Genomic DNA, 21,710 nt, shown 5'->3' with positions numbered 1-21,710 from the left:
ATTTCAGTCCGTCTGTTTCTGAAGGCTGAATGAGGCACAGGCTTCACCTTCATCTGTCCTGCTGCGCTCGGAGAGCCTTCAGCACCACGGACAGTGCCAAAACGAGGAGTAGCATCGGCTTTCAAAGAAAATAAACATTCACCTTTTCAGCGTGATCACTGTGAGAATGAAATCACTTTATTTATTAAGTTGGTGTAATTTCTGCTGAGTCTGGAGACAAATTGTTTAAAACGTTTAAGCGGCTCGTTGGATTTGCCCAGAGTGCTTTCAGGCTCACTTGTGCTGCTCCAGCTTCCAGTGAGAAACGGCAGCCTGGTGGCCTGTCATGCAGTTATGGCCCCCGGGTGCAAACACAACATGTTCACCCTTCGCACAACAACGGCTGCTTGAATGCAGTGCAGCTACTCCGTTTAATTACAACCACACAGAGGAGAGGGAAACACGGTGTTGAACCTCCAGGCGAGAACTTCAATAGAACTGCTGCGGTCCCAGTGATGGGTATATTATGTAATTAGTATGCTGGCTGCAAATGGGATGCTGGTAGGGTATGATAATGAGGAGGCAAGCAGAAGACGACAGTGAGATGAGGAGGGCAGAAGATGTTGGAGGTTGAAAAGAGGTTTGAGAAGTGAAGCCACTGTCCTTTCTCCCTGAGCAGACAGACCTTATTTGTTTTTATTGTTTGAATTTGAGGAGGGAAAGGCAAAGCTCTGTGCTGCAACTTTTATTTTATTTTATTTTTTGTTCAGGTCATCGTTGTAAATGAGATTTTAAATCTCAATGGATGTTGTTAGGTTGAAAGAGGCCTTTTGATTGTTATAGTGAAATAAAGGGGATTTTTTTCTTTACCTTATTTATTTTTTTGGCAAAAGGTGACTTAGGTCGTTATTTTAAGAAGGTGAAGATATATTAAATTCAGGGACAGTAAAGTTTGTGGAGGGTAAAATAAGGGCTTAACATTTTGACTTTTTCACTATTCTGTTACATTAAATCAATAAACTTCATATTTAAACTGATTTATTTGGAGATAATATGTGATAGTAAATGTGAGATGTAAGGATGTTTTTAAATTTTTTAACACAATTACACAAAATTGATGTGTAGATTGGTATTTAGCTTTTCTGCAAATACCTTCTGCTGAAATTACAGCTGCAAGTCTTTTCAGGTATATGTCTTGTACATCTTGAAACTGAATTTTTTGCCGATTTTTCTTATGATAAAGTTCAGCTAGCTTGCATAGAGAGTATCTGTGAATATCAAGTTCAAGGAGCAGATTTTTAATGGATTCAGGTCCATCTGAAACATTTAGTTTTGGCGCTAGTTTAATGTTTAGTTTCACCTCAAACCCAAACTCAAGTCTGTTGTATCTTCTGACAGATTTTTTAATTTTATATCAATTTGAAGAAAAGGATAAGCTCTGTGCTGCAACTTTTATTTTATTTTATTTTTCCTTCCACACTGTGACAGTTTACCTTATAAAAGCTTTATTAGATACAATTGTGATCTTTTTGGACAAATTGCTTGATTTACTTTCTTACAGAGATTTGAGAATTAAGATTTTAATTTTTAACCCGAACATGCATTTTCATGTTTTTTAAACGTTATAGAAGCTGATTTGTAACTTTTTGGGAGAGGGAAAAGATGAAGATTAGGATGGTTTGGTGAGAAGAAGGGAGAAATACTGCATGGGTACTGCGGCTGATGTCATTTCCTAAACACCATAATTGGACATCAATGCCAACATCCAGCTGTGCAGAATGGGTGAGATGAGCTCCCTCTGAGAATCAGATGCCCTGGTTGGTTCCGATGCGGCCCCTCCTTCATCGAACTGGACCGACACATTAAATGGGTTAAGTCTGTCACCGGGAGCCGCGGGAGATCCCTTCCCTTCAATCCGCCGCTTGGACGATCAGAGCTCCGGGCTCTCTCCTCTGATTCAACAGTGCAGGCTGAATTTTAATCGTGATTGTGTTTGTAGAAGAAGGAGGACCAGCAGCAGCAGCAACAACCCCACATCTTCACCAACCTTATAAAGCTGGTTAATTCATGTTGGATCAGACAGTCTTTCTTTCTTCCCTAACCAGTTGATATTTTAATTGTCTGAAAAACAAAAAGAAGCGAACACACCGGTGGATTCCGAGCCAGGTCCAGCACCGAGACTGAATGAGTCCATCTTCGGCTGTTGGACGGACTCCTCATCGGACAGGACCTGGGCAACAACCCCACATCTTCAAGACATGGCGAGGAGAAGTGGGCTTTAAAAGGAAATTCTGGTTAATTCATGTTGGTCACCAGCGTTTTCACCTAACCAGTTGATATTTTCCTGAACAAGTGTCTGAAAAAAACAAAAAGAAGAAAAGTGAGGGGGGCACATGACACACCGGTGGATTCCCGGAGCCAGGTCCAGCACCGAGACTGAATGAGTCCATCTTCGGCTGTTGGACGGACTCCTCCATCGGACAGGACTGATGCAAACGGACTAAACACACCTCGGCAGCTCAAATCAGCATCAGCCTCTCGGCCACCGGCGCACTAGCGGAACGGGAGGGGACTCTGACACCGGGGGACCAGCTTCTTTGGCAGGTAGGACTGCGCTGGTCACCTCTGAGTGAGGGTGCTAAAGGTGCTGAGGGTGATTACCCACAGGTCGCTCCTCCTGATGCCCGCAAGACACACACACACACACACACACCACGCAGCACGCACACACACACACACACACACACACACACACACACACACACACACACACACACACACACACACACATATATTTGACATGTAGCAGCAGATTGAAGCTTCAAGCTGGGAGGCACCAGCCGTGTTCCCCTTTGCTAGACGCCTCAGACCATGATGCCTGGTCTTTTTTTCTCCCCATCTGGTGAAATCTGTCATTGTCATTTCAGACTACCTGAAAGAAGGACAATGATTCACCTTCATCCAGCGCTGCTGCTTCAGGTACTGTTCCACATGGTTTGATTTGAGGCAATAGATTTTCAGTGATTACCTGTTTTGTTTTGATAACATTATCACTCAACTTCACTGGCTAAAAAAAAATCTATTTTTATTTAATTTGTTGCAGCACATTGATGCGTTTCCCTTCTTGGTCAGGTCTTCTTGGTCCAGAAGGCTTAAATCAAATTTGATGCCTAACTGATCAACTGGTTTGAGCAGCTCGGCTCTGATAAATGGAGACTGACTGCAGTCCAAACCTCAACAGCACTCACTGTCAACTCCACGGTCTCTGTCACATCCTGGTTAGATCTGTCACCTGCCCTGCTCACACTCATCAATGCCAAACAGGAGACAGTCCTGAGGACAACTAGTGGACATTTCTCCACCAGCAAACCGAGTTTGTTGGTGCAAGCCAAGCCTTTTCTTCTCTTTTTTTTTATGCGTGGGTGAGTATGAGAGAAGGAGGGGTTGTTAGTTTATACAAACACACACACACACACACGCACGCACGCACGCACACACACACACACACACACACACACACACACACACACACACACACACACACACACACACACACACATATATTTGACATGTAGCAGCAGATTGAAGCTTCAAGCTGGGAGGCACCAGCCGTGTTCCCCTTTGCTAGACGCCTCAGACCATGATGCCTGGTCTTTTTTTCTCCCCATCTGGTGAAATCTGTCATTGTCATTTCAGACTACCTGAAAGAAGGACAATGATTCACCTTCATCCAGCGCTGCTGCTTCAGCTGATCACCAAGTTTAGTTGCAACAGAGTGAATTGTACTGTTCCACATGGTTTGATTTGAGGTCCAATAGATTTTCAGTGATTACCTGTTTTGTTTTGATAACATTATCACTCAACTTCACTGGCTAAAAAAAAATCTATTTTTATTTAATTTGTTGCAGCTCATTGATGCATTTCCCTTCTTGGTCAGGTCTTCTTGGTCCACAGAAGGCTTACATCAAATTTGATGCCTTAACTGATCAACTGGTTTGATTGATTTCTGTCAGTCAGCATTCAGAGTCCACTATGTTCAGCATGGCTTAATTTTAGGTCCAATGCTGTTTAGGCTTTATAAGTAGAAACAACCTTAATTTAAATATCTAAGCAAACAACACAAAACATTACAACATGAACTAACAAGCTCTTTAACTCTGCACTAATCCATAAAAGCTTGCCCGTATTATCCCTTTCCACGTGATGTCACTCTCTCCGAAACCCCGCCCACTCCGCCATGAATGACGTCAAAACATCCTACGCGCTCCTGTAAAGCCTGTCAGAAAAAAAAGCACACTTGGTAGCCTAGAATCACTTTTATTTAGTTGATTTCGCAGTAAAAATGATCACAGGGTGCTGCACGGTCGGCTGCACAAACAGACAAGGGTGAAAACCAAACTTGTCAGTTTATTGTATAACCTTTAATGAGGAAAGATGCTGCGGGGAAGGATAGCAGCCGTCAATCATAATGACTGGCAGCGAACACGTTTTACAAGGTAAGAAGATTAACGTTCATACACTTTTTAGGTGAGTATAATTAGAAGCATATCAAATATTGTGTTATGGAGAAGGTACGCGTCTAACCATTGGTAACCATGGAAACAATCCCCCAACACGATGTAGCCTAGCATGTACGGAAAAAACTGGTCAGCATCTCGTCTGCACGACGAGATGCTAACCAGGCATCTCGTCGTTTTGTGTACTCCTAATTTCCTGCTAAATCGGCAAGTAATATGAGATTTTACAACCCAAAAACATATTTGGGATGACCTTTTGGGATGACACCTCACCCATTTTAAAGTGCCTTCATTGGCTCATGTTTCATTCAGGGAGAATTTTAAGACCCTTTCCCCAAACTAAAGCAGAGATAGTTTTATTAGGCACACCAGAACAGTCAGGTCTTCTGGTTGAATGTTTTAATTATGCCAAAAGATCAGAACTAAAATCTTTTAATGAGCTCCCAGAAGGCCTGAAGGTGACTGAATGTTTCATCTTTTAGAAAATAAACTGCTGATACATTCAAACATTTTCAGCCATCCTTTAAAATCTAAACTTTTATCTTTTATTTTGACTTGAACTATCACTGTATTTCTATATTTACTGATTGTCTTTTCCAAAATGATGAACTGTTGCAGCAGCTTATTTCCGGCGTTAGATAGATCTGAGTGACCCAAGCTGAAGTTGCAGAAGCTGCAGCGCCTCTCCTGAGGAAATGGTTTTAGAAAGCGGCTTGATGGGTTTGAGAAAGACAGCTGAGATCACAGCTGTGCTGTGACTGCCTGGATATGCCCAAGGTGACATCAGTATGGCACACTGACAACGTGTTGTTGTGCAGAAGGGGGAAACCAAGGACACTGGGAATAATTAGATTTCCATTTATCATTTTATTATTGGTTTAAATTCTGTAAATCCAATAAAAAAGCACTTTTATTGTAGGTGGTTTGTTGATGTTGCACATGTCCTCCTTTGATCCATAAATTGACACTCCCTCATTTGTTTGGCTTTGTGGTCTGTGGCAAATGATAAATCACAGCATCGGTGCTTCAACTTATGTTTCATTGTTTTCGTCACTTTGCTTGAACTCTTATTGGCAAAGACATGCAGAGTAACATACTGTTTTAGTGACCTGTTGATTTAAATATTACAGGATTCAACATAAACCTGCTTTAAACCTTCAATGTAGGAAAAGCACAATGTAGTGCACAATTGGGATGCAGCAGAAAAATAATTAATGTTTTCCAACATTTTTGTAAAATTAAAATCTGAACTTGTTTCAAGCTACTTCTAAAAGTCTTTGGAGTTTGTTTCCACCAGCTTCAGATCTAGAGACTGATGCAAAACAAGATGAAGGACATTTGTGAGCAACATGTTTTTAAGCCACAAATTCTGGCTTTCCTATTCTATCACATGAACATGTTTTAATCTAAAGCAACCTGCAGTTTCAGAGAAAAATGGCTCTTTCACCTCTACTGAGGATCTTAAAAGATTTGCTCTGAAGTGATACAGAAATAGAGAACTTGTCTCCTTCCGCCACCATGTTTCCAGAGGGAATGAAGCATTCAGAGCAATGCACAGTGTTATTTGGCAGTTTCCAGATAGGCTAAAATATTTAATTTTGGTTTCAACTAACAGGCGCACTTTTTCATTCTTGGATTTTGACAAGTATTTTTGTCTTTCGTCTTTGATTTAAACTTTTCCACAACTTTATTCCTGATCTTTCTCAAGAGTTTCTCTATATCTAAAAATTAGATGCGTATTTATGAAAACTGTGAGACATATTTGGATGAGACAATTGGGGGCAGGATTTATTAGTCTTCTGTCTACTCCTTTTCAAACTGGTCATGGACGTTTTGTTGTTTACGTTTGATTATTATTGTGATTTTTTTTGGTTTCTCAATTATTTAGAAATTTTTCTTCTGAGTCAGTTGCTCTGGTTTTTATTTTTGAATATCAGATAAAAAAAAGGGGCTTCATACAAATGGATGTTATAATTTTATGGTCTTTTTGTTTTTTATTCCGTTTAGGTGAGACCAACAACTTTGTGTTGTCTCACCTGAAATCCCAGTAACATATTGAAGTTTGTGGTTGTGTGAGGAAAGGTTTAACAGGTATTTTTACTTTTGCAAGGTTTTGCATATTGAATGCATGTTGAGCTCAAATGCAGGTCCAGTTTGATTCTTCTATGTTATCCTATTAGTGCTGTCTGGCTGTGATGGCCTGTGGATCTGCAGCTGAAAAAATCACAGTTCTGACCCCGTTCTGCCATTCTGGTAATGCATTTGTCTCTCGGGGGAATAATATGAGGAATGTGGTGGGGGAAAAGGGCTGATTCTCCCCCTCAAAGCCTGCTCTCAGTCTTTTTTCCTTAATTTGAGCCTTTCCGTTGGGTGTAAATTTGTTCTCACTGCAGGCTGGAAACTGGGCTCCCTGGCGTTCAGGTGACCCCACAGTTCAAACACCGTCAGCCAGCCCACTTTCATTCACTCTCTTCACCCCGTTCCCTCCATCCCATCCCACCTATCAACCCGCATACCCATCTATCTTTACGCCACTCTTCTTCCTACACTCAGGCAATGGAGGCAATGGAGCTTATCAGATGGAGGCTTTCTGCTAAAGACTGTGTCTGTCAGCTCTGATGTCCATCTCTTTGACAACATTCAGTGATTTCACAAGTTGGTTTAAAAAATATCAGAGAATAGAAAGATGGATAACTGGCATTGACAGATAAAGGATAAAGGATACAAATGGGACAGATTTTTGTGACTTTGTGTGTGTGTGTTCGTGTGTGTCTGTGTGTGTGTGTGCTGGATTCTGCAGTGGCTGAGTGGGTGTTTTCTGTTCGGGGAACAATTATGAGAACAGATGGACGCTGAAATACCCAAATTACTTTTATGTCATATGTCTAATTAATTTGTCTATTAATTATAATTAATTTGTGCACACTGTTTAATTTAAGGTATCTGAGTAATTTGGCAATTGCAGCATACTGATGGAAATAATCCACCAGTTTATGTTATTAATTTTATGGATTCACTGCGGGTGAAACATATGAAACCTCACATGCGTAAATTAGCAGTTTTCATGCATTTATTTAATTCTTCAGTAGTTATTTCTTAATGTACAGTAAAGTTATGTTCAGATGAGAAAAGAATACATGCAAAATAATGAAAAAGCAATGCACATGGTGTGTTGTTAAATATTCATATTTTTGATTAAATGCTATTACTAAATTAGTTGGCAATTATTTCAATAATCGATTAATCATGATTAATTCAATTAATGGTCTTTACCCTACAAGAGAGTGTCATTCTTCACAGCTATTACTTCAAAAATAACAAAAATGTCCAGGTTATAGTTTGCAAAAACATTCAGAGACAAAAAGCTTTTAATGTGTTGCAATATTGAAGCAATATCTTAAGAAATCATCCAGGAAGTTGAAACTTTTTAAATATTTATGTCATTTTGAGACAAGAAAAGAAACTTGTGTCTCAAGATTTATGTATTATAGTAAAGTATAGTATTTTGAGTTATATTAACTCAAAAGTGCAGTGTAAATAAAAAAAATTCTGCTTTATTTCTTTTTAATTCTTTGACAGTAATTGTGTGCTGTGCAAACAGTGACTGTGACTCTTCCCATTGTACTGATGTGTCCAAAATAAAGGTCAGACCCATTATTGCTTCTGCAATTAAAGTTATATTTTTATTGCAGCTTTTGGCACATCATTGCCACAGTTATAAATAATTCACTTACAAATCTATGATTTGTTTTGGAGTCCCTGCAGTTGAAAAACACTTTACAACTGCAGGTAATTTACCTTTTAACATTTTGAATATGACAAATAAAAAAACCAAAGCTTTTCTTAGGTGAAATAAACATTGCACCCTCTATATTTACATAAATATTAAAAAGCAACTGTGGCATAATTTCCTGTTTTTCTAGTTATGTAATCGTTGGTTGGTAGTGACAAACAAAGGCAGAATAGCTGTTGGCATAGATGGTAAAAAAAAAAAATCTTACAGCTAAATTCTGCAAAACAGCACAATGCAAAAATGCTGCACAACATAAAACTTAGATACAGAAAGTTGGAAAGGTAGCAGAGCAATAAAAAAAGTGATGACTGTTTTAGAAAGCAAATTTAACCTAACACAATATACTCAGAGCAAAGGTCTTACTTTAACTTCCACATTGTTTTATAATCTTTTTAGCATCTCATTTCCTTTCAAAAACAAACATGTTGAATGAACATTTTGTAATCAAGACCTGACAGGGGTTTGAACAGTTTTCGAGTCAAACGCTCTTCGTCATCTGGCTCAGACATGGAGAAAGTCACTGCTGAGGCTAATTACGCCAAACTCAGGAGGACCGCTTGGAGAGGGCGGAAAGTCATTAAACTCGCTCTGCAGGCATCAGCAGATGTTTTGAAATGACAGGGAAGACAAAAAAAATAAAACCTGCTTTTTAAATTAAAAACTTTATGCTCACGAAAAAACCCTGCAGGAGTCACTTTAGTTTTCGTTGAACTGAACAGATGACCTCTCCAGGTTGACCCGCCTCTCGCCCTGAATGTTAGCTGGAGAGAGACCAGCACCTCCTGACCCCACAGGGACAAAGGGGTCAGGAGGTGAGTGTAAAAGAAGTTACACTCTTCTTTCGTAACAAGAGTGCTCACTCCATGCACTTCCTGTGTTCTTTTAAAAATATACATTTTTCAACAAAATCTTCCAGCTATCATCATTGAGTCATCATCCATTGATATACCTCTTATTTTAAAGTTTTTTTTTTCCCAGATTTCAAGAATTTTAGGTGTTTTGGGAAATTTACATGCATTCACAAATCATTGGGCTACAGAGAAGTTTAGTTTTCTTAATTCATGTTATTTATGCTTTGAATTGGTGAATTAGTTTAAAATGCTGCTACTTTCCTGCTTCTCATCGGCAGTTTCCAGATGAGGAACCCAGCAATGAAAAATATCAAATTCAAACTTAAGCATTTCCCACTGGTGGTCACTGCAGTGGACAGCTATCTACAAACATTCTCTTGTGTTTCTTGTGGATTTATATGCTATAAATGCACACAGACCACTGAAGTGGACACTGGTGCATCATGCAATACACTGCCAACTACTGGCCATCCACTGCAAGTGCAAGAACATGTTTATTAAATCCAATATGGCCGACAGACGGAAAAGCAACTCAGGAATATCCAGTCCCTCCTTCTACAGTAGAAACTCTTGCAGGTAAAAAAGAATATTGAAATCAAGTGACCCTTAAAGACTAATACTACTGATGTATTTTCCAAATAACAACTTTGTATTTGTAGAAAATTATAACAGATTGCTTAGAAAAAAAAAATCCTAGATTTGTGGGGGTTTTTTTACAAACCTTCACCCCACTTTTTATGTCTTAAGAAAATCAAAATCACTTTGGAAAAACATCCTGATATAAAGGATCACAATTCATAAATAAAGAGTAAATTTGTCAAGTTAAGCTAAATTGAACAACTTGTTATCATGTGAAGCAATTCAATTAAGTTTTTCATTTTCTCTGTGCAATAATGGCTCTTTAGGTCCAATTGAAATGTTTCTTTAAAAAAATTAGCATTTTTTTGTTTAAACAAAATCTTCCCACTGTCATTGTTGTGTTACCATCCATAAACATCTTATTTTACAAAACAAAATGTTTTTCCAGATTACAAGAATTTTTAGGTATTTTGGTCCGTTTGTTTGGACTACAGAAAATGTTAGTTTTTTTTTAAAAGTTGTTTATGATTCTCATCTGCATTCCTGCTTCTCCAAGAGGAATCCAGCTGCCAGCACGTAAAATATCGAATAGAAAGCCTTAAGTATATTAGTGGATGTGTGTTTCCACCTTCCTGGTGATGCTCTTGTCTTGAGAAGAGACGCATGTTGCTGTGGTGACCTGAGCGAGTTCAGTGTGCAGGTGAGGCATGTTTAGACGCAGCAGCAGATGGACTGAAGAGCAAATTTCCTCTGAGTTTACGAGCCGTGTACACACATTAATACCACTTCTCACACACAGTAACACACACAGCGCTGTCTGTCACTGTCTCATTGAGAAACTCAGCTTTCACACCTGCTACCCTTTGTAAATCAGCAGAGCTGACAATCCCACTTTTTGTTTCACGCTCGCTGCAGCTTTGATTCTAAGATCCACACCAAAATTTCAGGTCAAAATCTTCTCTTGCAAGAACATAGAAGCGGCTGTTTTAGTTACCGTAGATATGCCCACTTCCATCCCTGTCCTGGCTCCTTCGGGATTCTTTCTACCCCATACTTCGAATTCTAAACTTAGCATGAATGTGACATGAAGCGTATCACCAAAATGTCAGACTGTGACACGTGGAGCAGGACAGCGCTGACAAATCAAAGAAGAGCTGCTCTGATCACGCTGCAGCTGTGGCGTACTGTCACCAGGCCTGAGGTCTCATGTCGAGACGTCTGGTGGTGGGATTGTCCTGCGGGACGGGGAGTCTGAGGGTTTGACAGGGACGGTTAGAAGAAACAACAGCTGACGCGATTTTCTCCTCTGTTGAACAAGAAGCAGTACAAGGTGGAGAAAAGGAGCCGGAGAAACGTTTCTGAAAACTAACTCAATGTTTGACACTAAGCTGCGACCTTTACGATCTAAGGAGCCATTTTGCTCTGAGGACGGCCAAATAAAATTTACTAAAGCCTCAAATGTCACATGACTTTTTGAAAAAAGACCATTTTTAAATAGCATACCCAAAAATTGTACAAAAAGTAAAAAGTAGCTGTCCAAGAAATTACTCAAGAGTAAAAAAGTCTCTGGTAAAAAGTATACTCAAGTAACTGAGTTCCTGACGAAATTATCAATCATTTCATATTTAAAGATTACATAATCAGATGGACCAAAATGTAAAGTTAAGTAAAACATTTTGGACAGAAATAGCAATAATTTATATTGGTAACAAAAAATAAAATCAGGCGAAAGCAAATTTTTCCAAATCTGTTTCTTTTAATAAAAAAATTTAGAAAAATAATTTTTCTTTGTAATTATCTTAATTTAAAAGTTGTGTTTTTGTCCTAATTTGTTTAATTTATTCTTGAATTGTGTTCAGGGGGCCTAAAGTCTAAGAAAGCACTACTTCAAAATTATAAATGATCATTATTATAAATATTATACAGTATGGGGGAATTTTCCTGCCATAATTCGAGAGCACACATTTTCAGTTTGAAAGCAGGATTTCTAAACTTTTACTACTTGTGTTTACATTTCAGTTTGAAAACTGGACTTCATGTCTTTCTTCTCAAAATGTGTAATACTCAAAACTTCTGCTCTCTTTCAAATATTCACTGTGCTTTCTCAAACCGTCCTCCTGGCGCTCAAAACCTGTCTCTGTTCAGATCAAATCTCTGCTTGCAGACCTCTCTGTTCACTTATGGCAGAAAAATCCCCCTATAATACAGTCACATGTAACATTTCTGAACAACAACGTGGATTTGCTTTGCAGGGAAAAGATGCCATTCCACCATGTGCGGGCAGGCCTGCTCTATCCGGACAACTACCTGAGCAGCTCCCTGACCGAGGGCAGCGAAGCCTTCCAGCTCACCAGCCTCTCCACTGAGGAGCTGGGAGGTGAGTGTGCCAACCCAGCAGCGGAGGAGGAGGAGGGGGAGGAATGTGTGGATGCAGAACAAAGTGTGAGGTACAGACAATTAATGGGTCACTGGTGGAACAATGCAGTTACAACGCTCCAATTCTCTAGAGGTGAAGATTTTCCATTTAGCCATTCTGTCAGAGCTTGACTAGATGCATTGGTTTCCAATTATGGAGCTTAGGAAATAAAATCAGTCAGACGACTCAGAGGGAAGTGGAGCTTGACAGAACACTAGTGTATCTATGGAGGTACCCTAATTAGTTTCCCATTCATATTTTATCTTGTGTGAAAATTGATGTTACCAGTCCCCACAAAAGTTGGTTTGGATGTAATAAATATTGCGGCAGAGTAACTGCGAACATCAATAATCGGCGCTAAAGTGGAGCCATTTGCTCTGTACTTAACCAACCAAAAATGACTTCCGGGGCTTTACTTCTTATGGCTCTTGCTGTTCGTGTACCATCAGTCACGGTGACGTTAAACTCAACAAAGCCAATTTTGATTTACTGTGGAGCTCAGCGTCGTCTCTAAAATTAGGTCAAATGGTGCAACAAGCACACACTGGCTCACAAGCAGGCTGCAAACAAATCCTAAGGTTTGCTAGAAAACAGTTGATTAAAATAAAAGCTGAGTCTGGATATAAACATCCAGCACAAAATGAAGACGGACTCTGGTTCTGCTTTGATTAACGTTTCCTGCAGGATTTGATTGGCCTCACAGTTTGACTCTGCTTGAGCATTAAGTACGACCGGATCATTACATTCACATTCAGCATTAATATCACTGAAGTTGTAGCTGATGAGAAGACTTGATGGTGTTTTCTGTAATGGCTCTCTGTGATTACGTTGGTGAGTTGTTAATAATTATACTAATTAATGGCCTAGTTATAACTCTTTTTTTGTAGTTTGTCTTAAAATCAGTTTGATTGGAGATTCGCTGTTCATTTTGATCAAAACAAAGAGCTGCAGCAGGCAGTGAGTGTTTCTGTTAGAAGGTTGCTCAAACATTTAATCCTGCTGCACAGTGAGGACTGAGCATGAAAGTGTGTCTGGCTGTTTGTTGTTTGTGTTCGTACACGAAGCCCTGCTGCAGTTTGAATGAACGCTCTCTGCGCTTTGCTATGAAGTACTTTGTTGTACAAATCTTTTAATCCAGTGTCCCTGTTGCATGAATTGACTCAGCCCAGTCTGCAGAGACATTTTTTCTGCACCGAAAGCCAAACTGCACCACTGACTCAAATGTGTCATCATGACTGGTCTGTTTTCAGGGGGCCTGGTCATGTGGGGAGATTCATCCCGAAATGTTCACATCTCTTTCAATTTTTCTGCATCTTTTCTGTCACAGCCACAAACATCGGCGTATTTCATTTGTTTTTACATCAAGTCCCACAGACTGTGAGGTGAAAGGAAACATTTTTTCATAAAAACCTGAAACATGGTTTTTATTCAGCCACTATAATCACTACAACATTTATAAGCACCAGCTTTGAAAAACTACAGATTAAATTTTTTGTCTCCTCACAGCTTACGGGTTGGTTTACGTCTGGAGTTTGACTAGGCCATTTTAACACAAGAATATGCATTGATCTAAACCAGTCTGTTGTAGCGCCATTATGCTGTTTTTACCATGTTTCACTGCAAATCTTGATGATTCACATGGTCAGTTTTCTACTATACATACTATTTTGCAGGAAGTTCAAATTAAGTTACATCTAAACAGAACTTTTCATGCAACCATGACTTTCCACTTTTAATTTTTTTATTAGCTATTTGTAGTTACACTAAAATTAAACTCTGTCTGTCTGTTTGGTTTATTACTTTTAGAAATTGTGTAGTAGTCATTACCTTAGATCAACATTTAGCTTGAAACTTTAAATATCAGAGCAAGATCTAAAGAAACTCCCGTCAGTTTACAAATCTAGAACAAACTTAAAAAGTACCATCTACTTTATAGAACCAAACATGGAGAACCAACATCTAGTTTTATCAGAACAATAATCCATAGAAATGTAGTTTTATACTTTTACCTTTTTGTATTTCTTTTGGTTTGTTGTTTTGTTTGTATTTTTTTCTAATTTATGTAAAGCACTTTGAATTGCCTTGTTGCTGAAAAGGTGCTATGTAGATAAAATTACCTTACCTTACCTAAACTGCACACAGTCTGACTTGTTACTAATTAGCTGACTTCTGAAGACATATGTTTGCACTTGTTTTAATTTAGGAGAGTCAGAGTAAACGAGGCAGTGCAGATTCACGGTGATGCAACAGTTTGTGTTTGTTTACCTCACAAAGTCTCCATAAAAACATTGCAGTTTGTGATTGTGAAGTAACAAAATGCACAAAACGAGGTGATAAAAGTTTTCTTTTTGCAAAGAAGCTGCATGAAGTGCCTTCAGTTTCCTAAACTCTAAGGTGAAGCTGCAGTGAGCCAGAGATCCTGAGTAAACAACAAGTTTGTTTGATGTGGACAAAATATCCAGGCTGGAAGCTGTTGGCTGCATATGAAACGTCTAATCCCACTTCAGAGAGATTCAGAAGTTTCTCGCAGGTTTATCTGTTTGTATAGACAGATGAATTGTTAATAGCGCCTTGAAAGAACCGCCTCAAACCTTTTCTGTACTTTTAAAGCGTCTCTGCTTTTCATATGTGAACATGTGTAGACCTGGGGGCTTCCTTTGCAACACCCAACCATTGGTAGAGGCTGCAGTCTAACACACACACACACACACACACACACACACACACACACACACACACACACACACACACACACACACACGCACACACACACTGTAGAGCAACACATGAGGGACCAGCTCATTTGTACCCTATTGGAAACGTGGTCCCCTCTGTTGGGCTGCATACAAATGGACCTCAGTGGTTCTGGGAGGCTGCACACTCGGCCTCGTTCGCAGCGCCTCACCTTGCCTGTGATTCTCACCCTTTGATGGAAACAAAGAAACAAAACAAAAAAAGAAACGAGAGGCGGCAGCATGGAGGGTGTGGGGGATATTTACAAGCTGCGACTGAAATTCAGCTTTACGCTCCAACATTCAGACAGAAAATACAGAAAATAGAGTTTTTATGGATGGATGGACAGAAAGACAGATAAATGGACTGAACTTATATATCACTTTTCCAGTCATTTTGACCACTCTAAGCACTTTACACTAGAGTCACATTCACGTTTATACACCGATATATCAGTAGGCAATTTGGGTTGCATGCTAATCATGTTGCAGGAGGAAGCTGGAATCAAACCTACAACCTTCCGATCAAAAGACAACTACTCTACCACAGAGCCACAGTCGCCCCAGATGGATGATGGACAGACGGACAGACATGTAGTTTTGTCTTGAAATAAGGCAGGATCTTATTTTCAGAAAGTCTTATTGATGAAAAAGTGTTTGTAGTTGGTTGTTTATTTCACTTATTATAAATATTTTTCTTCCATCATGAGTGAAATAATCTCCCAGTGGAACGACTGGGACTTTTTCTTCAATATAAAAGAATTATTGACTTAAAACAAGCTCCTATATCTTCACAAAAAGTAACTTATAAGTTAGTTTTGTCTTATTTAAGATAAAAAGGTATTTGCACTAGAAACTAGACTGATAATACCGTTTGAGATTTTGTGTTTTTGCAGTGATTGACAAGTTATATGTTGCAAATTGTGGCCATTCTGCGAGAATGCTCGGAGTGTTTCTGCTGCACAAACACACTCGTTCCCTCTGGGTTGTGTGCATTTAATCACAACTTCTTGTTAGGACGAATCCTCATTTTGCGTGGGAACACGGAGTCGGAAGCGCTCTTGGCAGAGATGGTGGTGATTGTTCTTTGTGGAGGCCCCTCGGGGTTTGTAAGACATGGCGAGTATAAAAACGATGCGAGGGAGACAAGAAAAGGGACTTAGACAGGCAGCTGGGAGGAGAGAAGGAAGGAGTTGACTCTCACCTTGGTTTGTCTGTGAGAAAGTCTCCTGCACTTACAGGTAATGGGGAAGCCTCTTATCTACCCCAGGGAAGCACCTTTCATCTCATACAGACCTGCTAAAATCCACCAGTCACTAATTAGCACGTCGTAGATCAGTTTGTCTCTGTGACACGTTAAAGCTTTGAATTAAATGTTATAAAGGTGATAGAACATGTTCTTTTTGCACAATAAGGCTGGTGTATTGGCTTATGTTTTGGTTTGTGGGTTATTTATGGCTCATAGGTTTTTTATTTGTATTTTATTCTGGTGGTAACCTGCCTGAACAGCTTCTGTCAGGTTTAGTTAATTCTAGTTTAAGTCTTTTTACTTTCTACCAGTTTATTTTACTCCTTGCTAATCAGGTTTTTTCATGCCACTCCATGTCTAGTTTTAGCTCTGATTACCAGTTTTTTCTTGTTCTTGTACCTGTGTTTTGGTTTTCTTAGTTACACTTCTTGTGTATTTGTATTTATTTTCTGAAATGGATTCCTTTTGGTTCCAGTTCCTCAGTCCAGTAATCAAACTCACTGAACCCCCTTTCTTGTGTTTTGCTACTCACTCATCTCTCTACCTATTTAGGTTCTTTTGGATTTTTATTTTTGGAGAAAATGAATCTATCTAATGCCACACTTCAGCAGTTGTCTCCAATTTAGCTCTCCAAAACCCACCATGACAGTTATGAGATGAAATTATGAGACGATGGTGAAGATAACTGATCACTTATCAGAAAGAAATGCAGAGGAGAACAATGAGAGTCAAAACAGCCACTCATAAATCTGAGTTCCCCTTTTCTGCTTCCACGGTGAAGAAGAGGAACGTAGCAGTCGTTATTAATCAGGTGCCCTTTATAAAAACATCAACCCAGGCAGTTTGCTGGTCCAAAACATTCATGTGTAAGCTAACACAATGCCAAGAAGTGAAAACATCGTAAATAACTTTAGAGAAGAAATTGAAAAAAAAATCATATGCATAATTGCACAGGACAAAAATTCAGCGTCCAGAAACAGGAATATAATGAGATATTTCTCAACTACTGCTTTTGTTACTTCCTGCGTCAGTTGACTGTGCCGCAGTGCCAGTATTTACTTTCTGATGTGAAAATGCTGCTACTAAGATCATTTTTATGAGCGTCTTTGATTACAAAGAGGTTTTGGTGGCTACAACTGTGGTGGCTGTTGAAAAGTTGCAGTTGAAGTTTATTTGTAATTCAACAATCTCTAAATTTTTAATACCCACAAGCAGAGAAGAATAAAATCTTTTTTTTCTATTCCCAAAAGGCAGAGTTTGATTTTCTGGAAATTTTGAAATGCAAAAAGATTAAAATAATTCCACACACCATGTTAGTGAAAACACTAATTGAAAACATTTGTAACAAATATTTCTGTGTTTTTGTTATTTTAGCTCCGTGGGTCAGGTCCCCGGGGGTTCAGCAGCAGGGCAGCAGCTCTGCAGACGCTGCAGACCATTTGAAGGGTTTTTACACTTCAGGTTAACTGCTGCTGTGATTTAGGACTTGTTTTTCTGTCTAGCAACTCCATTTCCCGCAGGAATCGGTCCCGCTCCAAAGCTAATTTGTCTGTCTGCTGTTTGGTCCTAAAGAAGCTGCTGGTTATGGGAGTTTTATCAGAGAAAACATGTTGCATCCCACAACAACTTTAAGAGCAGGAGACTGAACCCAGACATTTACTGAAAAATTAAATGGTGAGCTGCATCTCTGGACAGTTAAAGGTGTAACTTTCTGATTAGGAAATGTTTTAAGGACACAAGGATTAGGTTATCAACTCTTACAGAAGAGTATTGATCAAAACCCACTTATGCTTTTGCAGTAGCTGAAGTAACTGGGCATAAAAATAAACCAGAAAGGAGGCAAATTATCTGTAACGTTTACCAAAACTGAAGTCAATAAAAACATGCAAATTATCCTGTAAGACTGTTTACTTTGTTAATATAATCATCATAGCATTTAAAAGCTCGGTTAAACTATGATATGCTAAAAGTAAATTTGTCTCATAATCTTGCAGAATTAGACAAAAGATGAATAATTTCACATCCTGCTGCAAGATCTATAAAACAAAACAAATGCTATGGATTTCCCAGATTTATTTATCATTAATCAACAATATTTATACCTAAGTTATGGATTATGAGGAAAGTCAGTGGGAGCTGGTAATTAACATAATCAAGAATTAATGGTATTAATCATTCCACTGAGGTCTATTTTAAAATGCTTTAATTAGATAAAAAGTAACATCAAAAATAAAAGCAAAGATAATTAATCTTCTCTGGAAACTACTGCTGAGAGAGAAAATCGTCTAAATAAGAACCTTATTCTAATCTCATTGAAGAGGTCGGGGGAAAGTAAGTGCACAAAGTTTTATAATGATCTTCAAATTGTTGTTTCTCTTGGTTGTTACTCATTTTGGATTCAGAAACTGGTGATATAAATAAAACAATTATGCACCAAATTAGGGAAACGCAGCTAAAGATGGGATGCAAAAATTAAAAACAGTTACAACAAAAATAAAAACAGTTACAACAAAAAAATAAAAACTCTTACAATAAAAATAAAAACTGTTGCAACAAAAATAAGAAGAGTTACAACACTTTGCTGACTTGTGTTTTTAATTTTTAAATTTTTTTGACCAAGTCAGAACAAAGCTGTTCTGTATCTGGGGATTATGGAGAAAGAGCCATCAGGACGTTTAGATCAGCCAATGAAACGATGAGAAAATGGATTCTGCAATATTTTTCAGACGAGAGAGAAACCAAGAATATAAAGAAGATAAAACTCTGTTGAATGAAAAAATGAGCTACTATTTCCAGTTTGATGCCGTAATGCAATCAGGGCTTATTTATGGAGTCTCAATTGATAAAATACAAAAGTTAAATGAATAAATCTTGCAAGAGCACTTCGACATGCATTTACAGATTTTCAAACATCAGAGGTGATAAAAACATGAGCACTTGAGCTGAGAATTTGTTGTGGTTGAGTTTAAAAGTAATTGGAGAAATGCAGTAATTTGTAGAATATTTGCTTTTCTAAGCCCTGCTTTTATTTCTGAGACACAGATAACAGCGGTATTCTTTGAAAATAAAACTCTTCACCAAGACGAGCTGAACACAACATTTATTGATCTCTAAGACAAAACAAAGACTCACAATTGTTCAGTCTTCTGAAAATCGGTCATGCGGCACTGACAAAGAAAACACATCACGCACAGCAACAAGATAAAAAAGGATTTGACAGTCTGATAAAAACACAAAACAAGAACGTATATCAACCGACTGCAATAAGGGACGTGCCTTAGATAATTAGAAACTAGATTAGATTTAAATTATGATAAACGGGAAAGATGTGTACCATTAACCTCCGCCACAAGTGCAACCACCAAACAAATAAAAAAAACAACAAGCAATGATTACTCATCAGAAAAAAGTGCAAAGGGGAAGACCAATAAAGAAAAGATATTTCCATCCCCTGTAATAAGACGCCTTATAAGACATAGTATGCAATTAGACGTGTGAGAAAGATCATCCAGACTCTCTCACACCAGATGCTCCACGACAGAAAAATTGCAGCATTTCACATTTTTCCATATTAAATTAATAACGTGTATTTTCACAAATTCGTAGAATGAGAAGAAGCACAGACAGTGTCAGCACTTTGCGGTGACATGTTGTGTTTTTATCCTGCGCAGAGATCCGTGAGGCATTCCGGGTTTTGGACCGAGATGGGAATGGCTTCATCTCCAAGCAGGAGCTGGGCATGGCCATGCGCTCCCTGGGTTACATGCCTAGCGAAGTGGAGCTGGCCATCATTATGCAGAGACTGGACATGGATGGTGAGGCGCTGCATAAGGACACACACTCAGGGGCCATTTGCAGAGCATGCAGATCATTCTCACCGTTTTAATGTGTTTCTGCTTGTGGATCTTTGTTTTCTTTACTTCTGCATGGAATACGGAGGAGTAATTTACTTCAGCAGAGGTATGGAGAGCTAAATTTGAATTAGAATACCTCTTCCACTTTCTTTGGATACAAAAATTTGGATCGAACCTGTTTTCTTCAGAAATGCTGCAGTAAAACACCTTGTAAATTACCTAACGTGCAGCAGAAGGCCAGATTTAAAGGACAAATTTCCCCTGAGACAATAAAGAACGAGCCTATCTGCTCCTCGTACTTAAAAGTTGCGCTCCACTTGTAAATTCACAGCAGATTGCAATTACTCCAAGGCAGAACTTGCATCAGGAAAAACCCATTCAGTCTTTCAGCGGTTTCTTATCTGACTGCTCTCGGCTCTTGATTTCACAGTTTGCCATAAATATCAAAGGTCAAAGCTAAAAGCTTTTTGCTTTTGCTTCTGTGAGTAACCAACCACCTGAAAGCAGCACCACCATTTGTCCTGAGGCAAGATGTTATCTTTCTTAAAATCCTGTCTACCTCTGGCTTTCACAGTCAACACATAACAACCTGCACTGTTTAACTCATTTTATGTTATTAAATATCAGCGTAAGAATTAACAGTATATCTTGAACTATCCTTCTGTAATCCTCAATTATTTCAGATTAAATGCTGTTCTTTCAGAGCATCATTTAATCCGGCTTTTCAGTGATGAACATAATGTTAGACACTGTGCAGCATTAAACACACAGATAGGTCTGTGATCTCTCTGCTGTCAGTTTTCATCTTTCCTGGAGCTTTCCAGTGAGGCTGGGTAATTGGGCAACAACTCAAGGCAAAATCCAATCTCTTTGAAACCGCTGTTCAAAGTAAACCTTACCTTTTGTAGATGTGGCCAAAATAAAAGACTGTCTAAGCTGGAGAGAACTTTTACAAAAGTAGTATTTGTTGCCAGGTTGTGCTTTATGCAAATGGCACTTGATAAAAGTTTTTTTTAATGATTAGGCAAAGGATATTAGGAATAATTATTGATCACTTACCAAAGTAATAATTTCCATTGAGCTTAAGCCACAAAGCTTTGTGTTTTATTATAAAAACATGGCATTAACCAATACAAAGTTTTATCTATTTCAAATTTTGTGTTTTCTGCAGATAAAAATTAAAATGTGTTGTGTAACGTATTCAGAAAACTCTTACTTTGATATGAATATTATATTTCTTCACAGGTACCAGGAAATCCTTAACAGGTGGATGGATGGACCTTTGTAAACATTATTAAAAACAATTTGAACCTGGTTTTTTTTCTATCAGGCTTGTCTTGCCTTTTTATGCTTCTTTGCACGAAGAGCCCTCTGCAGTGAGCCCCACAGAAAACCTCCTGGTTATTCCACCTAATATTGGTTTCTGAACTCTTCCTGAGTTAAAACATCAATATTGTTGTTTCTAAATTAATATAATCTTGTTTTCTTTGCATTATTTGAGGTCTGAAAGCGCTGCAACTTTTTCATTATTTTGCCATTTCTCATTTTCTGCAAATAAATACAAAATTTTACCTTGTAATTTCGGAGACGTGTTGTCAGTAGTTATTTTAGAATTGCTTGAAGCAAAGCAAAGCATTTTCGAATGGCCTAGTCAAAGCCAAAGATTTAGCTGTTTCCTGATTCTCACCATATATGAATAAGTTTGAGCTCCTCTTGTACATAAAAATAGTCAAAGAATCC

At 38.5% G+C, this 21,710-nt stretch overlaps 1 protein-coding gene across 3 annotated transcripts in view; it reads left to right on the top strand.

The window, feature by feature from the left end:
• Window positions 1–2,215: 2,215 nt before the first annotated feature.
• Window positions 2,216–21,710, top strand: part of caln2 (calneuron 2) — a 37,095-nt gene continuing 17,600 nt past the window's right edge. For 2 of the 3 annotated variants that reach the window (XR_006372934.1, XM_044140541.1), the window contains exons 1-3: window positions 4,363–4,475; window positions 11,972–12,096; window positions 19,788–19,931. Coding sequence is in view for 2 of the 3 variants with exons in the window: in XM_044140541.1 (XP_043996476.1) it covers window positions 4,414–4,475; window positions 11,972–12,096; window positions 19,788–19,931 (331 nt within the window). In the remaining variant the exon portion in view is untranslated. Of the gene's footprint in view, window positions 2,584–4,362; window positions 4,476–11,971; window positions 12,097–19,787; window positions 19,932–21,710 lie in introns of those variants that run through there. The other variant, XM_044140542.1, reaches the window with a different exon arrangement.

Source organism: Gambusia affinis, linkage group LG15 (assembly GCF_019740435.1).
Source record: "Gambusia affinis linkage group LG15, SWU_Gaff_1.0, whole genome shotgun sequence".
Taxonomy (NCBI): Eukaryota; Metazoa; Chordata; class Actinopteri; order Cyprinodontiformes; family Poeciliidae; genus Gambusia; species Gambusia affinis.
The sequence above is the reverse complement of the archived record's forward strand: the minus strand, read 5'-3'. Positions and strand labels throughout refer to the sequence as shown.